This window comes from Aulonocara stuartgranti (assembly GCF_965226115.1).
Source record: "Aulonocara stuartgranti genome assembly, chromosome: 18".
NCBI classification, from domain to species: Eukaryota; Metazoa; Chordata; class Actinopteri; order Cichliformes; family Cichlidae; genus Aulonocara; species Aulonocara stuartgranti.
Genome location: NC_138954.1, coordinates 17856377 through 17870306, shown reverse-complemented (window position 1 = coordinate 17870306; position 13930 = coordinate 17856377). Strand labels below are relative to the sequence as shown.

General features: G+C 40.0%; 1 protein-coding gene across 1 annotated transcript in view; it reads right to left on the bottom strand.

Moving 5' to 3' along the window:
* The window catches only part of LOC309693686 (solute carrier family 22 member 23-like), a 41076-nt gene that overhangs the window by 12349 nt on the left and 14797 nt on the right, over nucleotides 1–13930 (bottom strand). The window contains exon 4 of the mRNA XM_082513143.1: nucleotides 350–518. Within this exon, the coding sequence (XP_082369269.1) occupies nucleotides 350–518 (169 nt within the window). The remainder of the gene's footprint in view (nucleotides 1–349; nucleotides 519–13930) is intronic.

Genomic DNA, 13930 nt, shown 5'->3' with positions numbered 1-13930 from the left:
CAGTGAGGTAGAATAAATGGTGTATTTATTGCTTATGCTTTGGAAAAAGTCAAAGCAGAGGTTTAAGTGTAAAAGATACCTCAGCTTGGACTTTAGTACTATTTTTAAGCTTGTAAAAATAATAATAATAAGAAAAACCTCTGCAAGTGTATCTTTTGTTAAACAGTGCTTAATTTACTGAAAGGAAAATCAATAAATCAAGTCACACCTGATCGCCGTGGATGCATCTATGTGTCTTTTTTAAACTGTTGTGTAACTGAAAAAAATATTTTAAGTTTAACAGAATATTAAAATCAAGATAAGATAACCCGGTACCAAAGTGCAGCGAATGCTAAGGTCTTTTCCTTACCAAATGTAGGACAGCATAAGCAGCAGGGGACAGATGATGACAGCTTGAAGTACCTGCCAGTTGCGACAGAGGTACGCCACTCCAGGCATCAAGAGCCGACCACCCAAAACCACAAAGCTGGCCACCATGGTCATGGAAAATCGCCATCCTGGCAGGCACAGCTCGATCCCTGGCAAAGAGAACGACGAAAAGGGAAAAAAGTACAATGTGTTTTTTTTCTAGTCGAGACATATTTAGAAAAATGATATAAAACGAGTGGAAATACCAGAATTTCAAAATTTCTTGGGAAGATGACACATGGGACTGACACTAGTTTTTGTATGTTCAAACTAGCTAAAATCTTTGGAAATTTTGGAGCACAAAATAAAATGAAGTTGCTTCAAATAAAAGGGTTCCCATAAATGAGTTGTTCTGAGATGTTTGTACCCATTCATATGCAGTTGAATTACCTGGCAAATGTAACATTATAATGATGATATTTACCTTTTTGCAATGAAGAAAAATATTTTCAATCACTTTAGAGAAAACTGAGAACAGCATAATGCGTTCATTGACTTTTGGGGGAATGAAATGTGCAATCTAGAGCAAAGTTGATGAGTAAACGGGAAAAAAAACAGAGCAACAACTCTGACTAGGCGAGGCAGGCAGGTCAGAACAGGGATCCTGGCACTGTCATCAGCAAATGAGGTTTATTGTTTCAATGCAACACATCCTAAAATCCAGAAATTACTGCTGTTGCAGCGTGGCTTTTTACACAGAGTAAAACTAAGTTGACACCAAAAACACTCACACATCCGAGAAAATTGTTATCTTTTTAATAAGTCTGGAATATTCCTAGTTTCTCAAAACAGGAGGATGGAAGCTACGTTATTGTGCTAATCTTAGTTTTTGAGATTTAATTAATGAAACGCTTAAGTCATCAGTCAGAAAATTATATAACTCCAGTGCTTACTGTGTACAGTTTTTTTTTTTATTCTGAGACAGTACAGAGATGAAGACAGTAGGCTGCTGAACAAACAAGAAAGGGGTTCCTTGTGCTTCTTTCCCCTCGATCAGAATGGCACTGATTCATTCACTCGGTCATTAGCATGCACACCCCACTGGCAGCAAGCAACCACAGACAGTTCAGCCCTTTAGTTACTGCAGTACAGAGGAGAAGTTCACACCACACCATAGAAAGCCAATGCTGCTGTAATGCCGCTTCTCTCATACAACCAGAATCTTTTGTCTTGCTTCATTGGTCCCTTTTGTTATACATCACTTTTCTTCTACCCAGGAATTTTAACCGTCTCCAGTGGGCCTTTCAAGGTGACAGGCCCAGGATAATACAGTGGATGTCGGCTGCTTCACTTCATTCCAGTGGAAAAGACTGGAATTTCAATTAGGACTTGCCCCCCTCTGAGGACATGAATAATGCTCTCTGTTCACAGACACTATCGCAGCTGGTATGACAAAGCCAATGAGTGGAGAGCAGGGCGATGGGTGCAAGACCTGCTGAGTTTGAACCAACTAACCTCAAGACTCCTTCACTGTGTGCCTGTGGGAGAATAGCACCGGCTCACTGTTTAAGGACCGCATGGGATTTGAATTCTTTGGTTTTGTATTTATGTACGCAAGGCATGAGGCACTGAGACTCATGCACTCTGACCAGAAAAGTACATCCCGTGGTGAGGTGTGGAAAAGCGTTAGGCAAAGCGGCACAAACTTCATTAAGATATCAATTATGACAATAAGGATATTTAATTAAACTAAATGCAGAATAAGAAGCAGAAGCTGTGGAAAAGAGGCCTGAGCTTCTTACTCATGTTGACCCTAATCCTCCACAACCTGCTAGATCAGCATTCCCATAATGCTCTGTGGCAGAGTCTGTCCTACTGACATAAATCTACCAATTACAACTCTAATGTTACATATAAGAAATTGACTAAACTTGGAAACCAAAGGCCTCCCGAGGGTGGCGGAAAAGTGACACATAAAAGATAATAGGAAAAAAACAAACATTTAAATGTATTTGTACCACTCCCATTAGTAAAAAATAGAAATTACATCATCAATGATTAGGCTAAAAATCCAATTAATGACAATGATAATCCCCAAAGAAGATTTGGCTGGTTTGCTGACTTTGGCAATGTGAGAATGTGAATCACACTCAAGCACAAAGTGCAGCAGCTCACCAGTAGCTCATGAGTCCCTCTTTGTAACAGGGATTTAAATGCGTCTTCTGAGATCTGGTCACAACTCAGACTGCAGAATGAGCGAGAACGTAACCAAGATACATTGAGGATACATTAAGATGTGACCACTCAGAACACCTCAGAGTGGTCCAGGCCACATATGGCTTTATCCTTTTAGCGGCACGCGTGCATGTTTCCTGTTCCACATTACAGTACAATACTACACTGATATGTGTGTGTGTGCCACTGCTGAAAAACAATAGATTTGGCAGTCTTGCACCCTCAGCTGTTATTTCACAACTGCCTTGCATAAAGCTGCTAGCTAATTGCATAAATAAAAGTAAAACCCTTTAAGAAGATTGACTGTGTAGCCTATGTGTTTAATCATCAGCTCATCAAAGTTATTAATGGGGTGAAGCAGATCCGGCATTTGTCTTTTAGCCCTCTTGCAGGCATCACAAGGCACAAGGCTGCCATTGATCAATTACGCCCTTCTTCTCATCACGTTTCCCACACTTTGCTCTGAATACCTACGCTTCAGCATCAATATATTTTGATTTTGAATCACCAAGGAGTTCTCGGATTCACTCAGCAATTAAAACACATCTCGCGTCTGCTCATTAAATATCATTTCCCCCGACTAAAGAAACAATGAATCAATTACAGCGCTCCTGGTGGGTTAAAAAGGGACAAAAAAAAAAAAAGTCATATACTTGTAAAGCAAGCTATAGTCACATACAGCAGTGAAAGGAAATAATCACAGTGAAATCAGGAATGGGATCAACTCAGCTGTACATCTGTCACACAGCTGAAATCTGCATATTTCTTTGCTAATTGTTTTAAAAGAAGGCACCAAAAATAGTTGTCGCCACAGCTTCCGCATCAAGTGAAAAGGAAATAGGCAGGGTGTGCATATCCCTTTGCTACTAATTCCTTACTAAACACAAATAACATCCCACACAGAAATGAGTTAAAATGAACAGACTATGAGGCTGTGTCAGTGCCTCCAGCAGTTCCAATCAATCCTGGACCGTAACGTTTATAGCTTGCAGATTCTAACCAATATCCTGAAGAATCTCTTAACATTTTAGTTAAACAGTATTTCCAAATGGAATTCCTTCAGTGTGTGTAGTGATAATAGTTGGAGCACACTCTCTGGAGATTGTGGTATGCTTAAAGTGGTTTACAGAGTGCATTGTCTGATTACATGGTAAGGCAAAAAAAGGTTACAGATAGTCTGAGTGACCACATTAAAAAGTAAGGTAAGAAACCTACAATAAACATTTGATACTTTGCCTTTGGCAACACCATAAATGCTGTCAAAGTTTAAAAAAAAAAAAATCTAAATTAAAAAGCACAGTGCAGCCTAGGCGGAGTAGTCGAACGCAGATTCACTGAGCGCAGGGCAAGCTAGCGAGACAGAAGTTAAGCTCTCCTTGCAACATGGCAAATTGAACCTCCCCCACCCTCATTGAGATCTGCCGTTTGGAACCATTTTGGTTTTCATGTGACATATGACCCTGAAGGTAAGCGCGTAATGGACAAAAGTAAAACAATATGTTGGATGTGCCACGCAATGCTCAATTACATTGATGGGTACTAGTGCGTTAGCGCAGTTAGCTCGTTAACGTGTTGGCCGTCCAGTCCCACGCACGGGGTGATCCGCGGTGTGTGTGTATATATATATATATATATATATATATATATATACATACATACATACAGTGGGGCAAAAAAGTATTTAGTCAGCCACCGATTGTGCAAGTTCCCCCACTTAAAATGATGACAGAGGTCAGTAATTTGCACCAGAGATACACTTCAACTGAGAGACAGAATGTGAAAAAAAAAAATCCATGAATTCACATGGTAGGATTTGTAAAGTATTTATTCGTAAATTAGGGTGGAAAATAAGTATTTGGTCACCTCAAACAAGGAAAATCTCTGGCTCTCACAGACCTGTAACGTCTTCTGTAAGAAGCTTTTCTGTCCCCCACTCGTTACCTGTATGGATGGCACCTGTTTGAACTCATCATCTGTATAAAAGACACCTGTCCACAGCCTCAAACAGTCAGACTCCAAACTCTGCCATGGCCAAGACCAAAGAGCTTTTGAAGGACACCAGGTAAAGTATTGTAGACCTGCACCAGACTGGGAAGAGTGAATCTACAATAGGCAAGCAGCTTGGTGTGAAAAAATCAACTGTGGGAGCAATCATCAGAAAATGGAAGACATACAAGACCACTGATAATCTCCCTCGATCTGGGGCTCCACGCAAGATCTCATCCCGTGGGGTCAAAATGATCATGAGAACGGTGAGCAAAGATCCCAGAACCACACGGGGGGACCTGGTGAATGACCTGCAGAGAGCTGGGACCAAAGTAACAAAGGTCACCATCAGTAACACACTACAACGGCAGGGAATCAAATCCCGCAGTGCCAGACGTGTTCCGCTGCTGAAGCCAGTGCATGTCCAGGCCCGTCTGAAGTTTGCCAGAGAGCACATGGATGATACAGCAGAGGATTGGGAGAATGTCATGTGGTCAGATGAAACCAAAGTAGAACTTTTTGGTATAAACTCAACTCGTCGTGTTTGGAGGAAGAAGAATACTGAGTTGCATCCCAAGAACACCATACCTACTGTGAAGCATGGGGGTGGAAACATCATGCTATGGGGCTGTTTTTCTGCCAAGGGGACAGGACGACTGATCCGTGTTAAGGACAGAATGAATGGGGCCATGTATCGTGAGATTTTGAGCCAAAACCTCCTTCCATCAGTGAGAACTTTGAAGATGAAACGAGGCTGGGTCTTCCAACTTGACAATGATCCAAAACACACCGCCCGGGCAACAAAGGAGTGGCTCCGTAAGAAGCATTTGAAAGTCCTGGAGTGGCCTAGCCAGTCTCCAGACCTCAACCCCATAGAAAATCTGTGGCGGGAGTTGAAAGTCCGTGTTGCTCGGCGACAGCCCCAAAACATCACTGCTCTCGAGAAGATCTGCATGGAGGAATGGGCCAAAATACCAGCTACTGTGTGTGCAAACCTGGTAAAGACCTATAGTAAACGTTTGACCTCTGTTATTGCCAACAAAGGTTATGTTACAAAGTATTGAGTTGTATTTTTGTTATTGACCAAATACTTATTTTCCACCCTGATTTACGAATAAATTCTTTACAAATCCTACCATGTGGATTCATGGATTTTTTTTTTCACATTCTGTCTCTCACAGTTGAAGTGTACCTCTGGTGCAAATTACTGACCTCTGTCATCATTTTAGGTGGGGGAACTTGCACAATCGGTGGCTGACTAAATACTTTTTTGCCCCACTGTATATATATATATGAATGATCAGCCCCTGCGCCACCAGGCTGATCCAAACCTTACTGGGCAGGTATGCCATTCACTGCATGATCAATACACCATTAAAGTTCAAAGGATGGATGGTCACAGATGGAAATGCCTAGTGAGGCTAAACTCAAATCAGGCATGTTTAAAGTTTCTGATGAACGTCTGAAGCATTTCTTCTGAGTGGCAGACCAGTGAAGCATTGTCAGCAAACAGCATTTCCCTGATTAGGGTGAACTGGCTGGCATTACTATAGATCAAATAAGGTGTTTTTCCCCCAATAGGGGTAAACTCTATCCTTTGTGGAGGACATCTAGAAGAAATAAAATATTACTGGCATAGATGTACAAGCTGTTTGCCATGCAGTTAGCCATGAAAGTCTGTGAGAAAAAAGGAATGTCGCTCTTAAGATATCCTTCATATTTTAGTACAACATAATCACCTAAGAAGACATGGCAGAAAGCCAGTTCTCTAACAGAGCATGAAAACATTTATCTTGACAAGGTTAAAGGCCTGGGTCAATTAAAGGGCAAAGTAAAACTATCTTGTCTCTCTCTCCTGTGGCCTTTCTTTAGAATTAGTGCAGTTAGACAATTGTACTAATTGTACTACCGTAATTCTGGGTATAAATGAACAAGAGCAAACTGATAAGTCATTCTGGTAAATAACCTTGATACTTTATTTTTTCTGCCTGCTGTGTATTTTTATACACACAAAAATGTTGATGTCTCCTCTCTCCCTTTTTTCAAGCTCCAAATAGGGGCTATTGACTAAGAATAAGGTCATGCTTATTGATTAGTCTCAGGAGCCGAGCAGAATGTCAAACAATTCCAGCTATCCACAAGCCCTTTCCTTTGATTCATGTCCTCAAATTCTCAGTAATCAGGACAGTAAATCCCCACCTGGAGAGTATATTCTTGTGTTAGTGTGCTGTGTTGGCGCACAGCATATTCCAAAACCACTCCATTAAAGAAAGATCAACACAAAACAACCTCCTGGCTGTTCAGAAGACACTGTTTGTGAGTGACTGAGCTTACATTTGTCACAGTCCTAGATTTGCTTAACTAAACACAACTTCAGCCTAACCAAAGAAGAACTGAAACTGCATTGATTTTTTTTTTCTTCCACTCATCAAAAGAAAGTGCAAAGGTTGCCAGTAAAGATTTTACCAGTTACTGGACTTCACTCAGGAATTTGTGGTTTGAGATAGTTTGAGGTTATGTCATGCAACAAAGGTTTAAAATTATTTCCACTCCGGGCCAATTAGAACATGACCCTTAGGTCAGTACTACTGCTTTAAAACTTAAAAATAAATGCAGCCTAACGTTTTAGCAAAGTGCATTTGCTGAGCCACCAAAAATGTAATCTTAGCACAAAAGGGAACTTTAACCCTGCTCAGAGTTTAACCCTCCACTCATTTATCAGCAGACAGCTAAAGTGGATCATGAGGAAGACTGTGGTCAGTGTTTCATCAGCAACAATTGTTTTTTGTTTGTTTTTTGAGTGAAAGAATTTCCACTCAATACCCGGACTGCCTCTTTAGGGTATTTCACCGTTCAGTTTCTTTAATTCATTCTAAGCATACAGAATGAAAAGACAGTTGAATTAGCATGGTCTGCCAAATGTTGGTAAACTATATTAGCAGTGGTGTGAGGCAGACCTAGCTGTGATTTTAGGGAACATAGCTACTTGGTGCTTAACGAAAAAATTCTGTTTTTAATAGTCCAGATCTTGCCCACACTGAGCAATAATTACATGAACAGTAAGGAGAATAAGCAGACCAACAAAGAACGCCGTCTGTCAAAGCAGGAATTCGCCCCAGACACAAAGGAAATCACTGAGGATAAATGAATTTGCAGAGACCTGTTTGTTTTTGTTTTTTTTGTGCCTTGAGTATCTTTATGAGTGAAAGAGATAAATGTTTGCTGTAAGTGGAGGGTGCCACTGACAGGAAGCACCTTATATCAGCTAACAGAGGAGAGAGATGAGAAAAGGGTTAGCCTGGCCTGGCTAAACTGACAAAAGGCAGCAGAGCACTGCAGCAGGAAGTGTAAAAGACCGATCATCCAGCCTGACCAGAAGAGCATTGCCACTCTGTTGAAAGAAGGAAAAAAATCCCAGCAGAGAACTAAAGGGACACTGTGCAACATCAAATCTCACAATGGCATGTTGTAAAAATATCAACCAATTTTTTTTGCTCTGGGCATTTAAAAAAGAAAATTCCTCTGACACCCTATTTCTGAATTTTTTCCACACCGTATGACTTTTAAAAAAATGTGCTGAAGAGTGCTATGATACAGTTCATGTCATGCAGTTTGTACTTCCCCTTTCTGTCCATCTAGATAATTTCCAGTTGCACCTGTGTACTTACCAGCTACACATATAAGCCCAGTGCATATACCAAAGGTGTGACAGTAAAAACAATATCCACACAGCGAGTCTCTCGGCATGTCAGCAGCAATATTTCCACACTGATGCAAATAAAAACAATGCCCCTTTTCCCCAAAGTAACCACTGCTGCTGAAATTTATAGCTAAACAAAAGCCAAGTCTTTTTGGGACAACACAGTGTGTAGTGTGCATTTTATCTAAGAGCAAATATGAAAGAAAAAAAAAAACTTTCAGTGCAGAACTTAATAATAATTTTTTCTGTCAAAGTCCCACTTTAACATAAGATATACTACGTAACCAAGCAAAGTGTGTGTGTTGTTTTTTTCATCTGGTGAGGCTGTAACCAGTAATTTATTTTTTAAATGGTAGCAACCATTTTCATACACTAGACTTTGGAGGTGCCAGATCCCAGCTGAAGTGAACATGAGTGAACAGTGATTTCAGGATTGATGTGTTTGACAGTACTCGCCATCAAAATGAGGGGATATCTTTTTCTGGAGCAATGGTTTTCCACTCTTCTGATAGAGACTCAATGCTGTAATGCATTTGTAGACTTATTCTGGCAGCATATGTTGGCTCAAACCCTTAGAGACACTTTGTGCTGGTTTTTAGTTTGCAAATCTGTAAATATACAAAAAGGTGGACTAGCAAATCAAGCTAACAAACAATGCGCTAAAAACTAGTTAGCTGCGCCAGCTAACAACTGTGAGTTCTCCATTATCCCCCAAACCACACGAGTCATGAAGACTACAACATTCAGATGGGCTCTACGTGGAAAACAGATAAACGTCTGTCATTTTTTTTCTCCGTCGCTTTTCATTTCTCTCTCTATTAAGGCATCTAGGCTCTTATACACACACCCATGACATGATTAGACATGCAAATAATTCAGAAAGTGAGCAAGCATTCTTCTTCATAAGGTAAGCTTGATGCAAACTAGTCCTTCTTTCATAACAGTAAGATGAAAAACATTGAGCTAGTGTGCACAGTTATACATACAAAAACATTTAATCTGGCAGTGTTTTGTAACAGAGAGAAACTACTTTAACTCATAAATGTTTCACACAGTCATAAGGGCTGTGGACTACTGCCCTAGATCAGAATCACTGTGCTCTCAACCTGATCACAAAATTCCCCAGCAGCCTGTGCAGTCTGCTACCATGACTCAGCTAGCTGAAGCCTGTTTGTAAGTGGGGGGGCGGGGGTTGGAAACTGTGTGGCAGGGGTAAGGGAGGGGTTTGATGTTTACTGTAAAAATGCATTAGTGCGCAGCACCACAAAGCTATAAGCACAATGAGGCCTGTGGCGTGATGCTAAAAAGACTAGCTTACACTGATGGAGCAGTGGGGTATAAATAGCAGCGCTGCATCAGATGACTTTCTATAGCCATTGGCCTTTCTTTTGTGCTCGTTATACTTCGAATCAGTGAAGTAGAGAGATGCATCAACTTGGTTGATATATGAAAGAGGCTAATGTTAATATACAAAACACTTCACTTGTGGCGTTGCTGTAATTGCATCACACTATCTCTTAGTCAAGCATTCTTCAGATGTGAAAAATGCTACTCTAGCAGCTGTGCAACTTCCACAAATCTCTCAATCTTCTTGATCGGTTTATTTTATTTTAGCCTAATCAACCTTTCCCACAACCTGCCTTATTCCACACAACCAGAAAATGCTCCTTTTAAATTTATTGTGTCTCTTTTGTAAGAGTCATATAGCTGTCACTCTGCATCTGCTATGTTGGACCATGCAGTGAGACGGAGTTTGACTGGGAACCCTAGCACAACAGAGAAGATATGTATCAGTCGCTCCACAGTCTTACAACAGTCAAAGACTAATGGATTTCCTGAATGATGCCTCAAAGGCACAAGGAAATAATATACACGGGTGGGTGGGAAGGAGCTGTATTCTATTAACTCCATTAGCATATACTAGCTAAATAAAGATGATTAAAACTTTCAGTCAAATTAAACAGGAAGATTGCAATCATCATAAGATTTTCTAGATCAAAATTATTGCACATGATGTTTCTCACTCTCCATGGTGCATATAATGAAACTAGCACATGGATGGATGAGAAATGGGGGATTAGTGTAATGTCTCCAGTGCAAACACAGCTGAACTTGGGATTTGACTCTGGCTTCCTGTTGAAAGCAGGATAAAACAAAGCAAGCCACAAACGAAGGTCATGTGGTTTACAATGCTGCATGTGATATGACTGAGTGTCAAGACTACAATGTTTCCTAAACTTTTAAATATGTGACACACTTGCGAAGGCAATGCATGTTTTCCACAAAATAAAATGATCCATTCTCTCTAACAACATGTTACTGCATGACCGTGTTCCTACTCTTCGAGCAGCTGTAGAGCAGTTTTGTCAATACAGAGTGGCTGCAGGGAAAATATCACGTGACAGGGGCCGAACATTATTAGAAATAAGGGCGGCAGTATGGCAACACAAAACCTGCACAAAGATCAAACATACAGCTGTCCAGCTAATCCCTGCGCAACCTGAGTGTATTACATCTTACAGTGCAGCAGGACTACAAAGATCTGTAGTATAAAAGGATAATCATAACGATGTTAGAAAGATACAAATCCTACTGAAACTGATTTGTTGTTTTTTTGCTAAGGAATGTGTTTTTAATAAGTATGGAATGAAATGGGAAACCCTGCACCATCATGGAAGGATTATTATATAATACTGTAAGACTGCTGTTTGGGTTTAACTGCCTCATTTTTATATGTAAATGAGGAACTAGTAATCTTTATTCTAATGACAGACTGAAGCAAGTTAACTGAGAAGATTCTCTGTTTACAGTTAATGCAAATGGATCAACATCAATGATTGCGTTATCCACCTCCAGTCCTGGCCCTGGGGATTTATGATGAACCCAACTACCTCTAGGGTTAGTTTTCTATCAAGCTATAAAGACTCTAAATATAATGTTTGATATATTATTGGCAAACACTAGACCTCCCAGAAAGGAGAAGGAACACATCAAATTACAGCATGTTTATGACAACTTTATTCACTTTACTACCATTTAGATTGCAATAAAGTTAAGCCAAAGTTAAGTTATATTAGATCAAATACGAAAAAGTATTGAATGCGATTAAAGTGGAAAACATCTAACAGTAATCTGTGTGCATATTTTATGCTGTAGGTTATGTAGAATGTGCGCTACGTCTTATAGCGCCTCTGCAAAAAACTAAAATTTCCTCTCTTGATCAGAATAGCTACTTCAACGAGGAAGTGTATAACTAATTTTTATGCACTTGTGTGTTCACTGGAACCAGGGGAACAAATGTTATCTTGGTCTCTGACTAGAGATGATTCATTAAAATGGTTCTGGAATGTTGCAATGAAGCTTTTGAGATGATCCCATTTTATTTACAAATGACTAGCTCAACTATTCAATAATTACTCTTCTTGTTTTGTTTGACTCTCCGTTTTGCAGTCTGTTTAATGATGACAAATATAACAAAAAAAAAGAATGTAAAAAAGAGAGCGAGAGGGGAGGAAAAAACATAAAAAAATAAATATGATGACTCCAAAACTCTCCAACCACTCTACTGAGGATGATTAAACCACAAACTTGTTGAAAACGATGACTAAATGTCAGGTTAATTTAAATTTGATGGGTTCAAGTCTACCCCTTTGCCTCTTTCCATCTCACCCCTTTGTACTGGGAGCAGACAAAAACAGTCCCACCATTCTGGGTGTGCTGTAAAGCTTTTCAAGGTACGCAGCGTGGATTAAATTAGAATGACAAGGATGCTGAGGGCCCCGTCCTTCATCATCTCGTCCTTGCTCCCTCTCTCTCATTTGTCCTTTTTCCCTTGCCTCTGCACTGGTCAATTACTGTAGCCAAAGAGGCTCTTAAGGATCCACCGCTGAGCCGAGAACGTTCATCAACTGCATCGCCAATTACTAGGACGCAGCACAGCACAACATATTCACAAACTATTACTTTACCGTTCAGATTGAAGGTCACATTAAGAGAGATGATTTATCTCCAGAAATATTACAGTGTCTACAGACTCTTCCTGCAGTGATGGGAAAGTGTAGTGAAGACAACCACTTTTGTCCTTATTAGATTATTGATTAGAAGTAACAAAGATTAAAGGAGGAAAAAAATGGTGGTTCACGTAAATGAAAATGAAAAGTTCAATTTAGAGCTAAGCAGGTTGGTAGTTTGTAAGTAATGAGAATTTATGCCCGCATAGGCATTCAGTTTAATAGATGTTAATAGGTTAGTGCAACATAATTACTCTTCTTTCAGCTGATCACTATCCTCGGCTACAGGCAAGTATTAAAGTGGAATACCTTCAATTCAATTCAATTTTATTTATATAGCGCCAAATCACAACAACAGTTGCCTCAAGGTGCTTTATATTGTACAGTAGATCGTACAATAATAGATACAGAGAAAAACCCAACAATCATATGACCCCCTATGAGCAAGCACTTTGGAGACAGTGGGAAGGAAAAACTTCCTTTTAAACAGGAAGAAACCACCGGCAAATCTGCTGCGACCAATTGGGATGAGAGAAGGAAAACAGGATAAAGACATAATGTGGAAGAGAGAAAGATTTATAACAGATATGATTCAATGCAGAGAGGTCTATTAACACATAGTAAGTGAGAAAGGTGACTAGAAAGGAAAAACTCAACGCATCAGGGGAATCCCCCGGCAGCCTACGTCTATTGCAGCATAACTAAGGGAGATTCAGGGTCACCTGGTCCAGCCCTAACTATATGCTTTATCACATAGGAAAGTTTTAAGACTAATCTTAAAAGTAGAGATAGTGTTTGTCTCCCGAATCCAAACTGGAAGCTGGTTCCACAGAAGAGGGGCCTGAAAACTGAAGGCTCTGACACCCATTCTACTTTTAAATACTCTAGGAACAACAAGTAGGCCTGCAGTGCGAGAGCGAAGTGCTCTAATAGGGTGATATGGTACTACAAGGTCATTAAGATAAGATGGGGCCTGATTATTTAAGACCTTGTATGTGAGGAGCAGGATTTTGAATTCAATTCTGGATTTAACAGGAAGCCAATGAAGGGAAGCCAAAACAGGAGAAATGTGCTCTCTCTTTCGGGTCCCTGTCAGTACCTCTTGCAATTTGGATTAACCGAAGGCTTTTCAGGGAATAATTTTTTATTTATTTATTTTTTGGGGGTGGGGGGGGGGGGGGGACAAGCATGTAAGCTTGTTAGTAAAAACAGTGACAGTGTCGCAAAGAGGGAACAGATAGACAGAGACACCGAAGCAAACACGTATTTGTATGATGTATATAGACTTAATACACCTGATTCGCACAGTATCAACAAGGAACTCTGATCATGATGTGTAAACAAACTGGCTCTTACTTCCTCTGCAAGCAGCCAAACCGAAAACAAACCAGTTTAACTAAACCACCAAGACCAACAAGTAACCAATATGTTATTTAGGAATGAACAGAGGAGTGAAAGGGAAGATTTTGATTTGTTAACAAGCAGTTCTTGCATTGGACACTGTGAATAACTGTTGAGTGATCTACTGCTTTTTTACATTAATGTTTTTACTTTATCATTATTAAAAAACAAAAACAAGTACTATGAATACACTGGTTTTCATATGCAGTAAGCATTTGCATGAGCAGTTAAGTAATTTGGCACCTAGTAA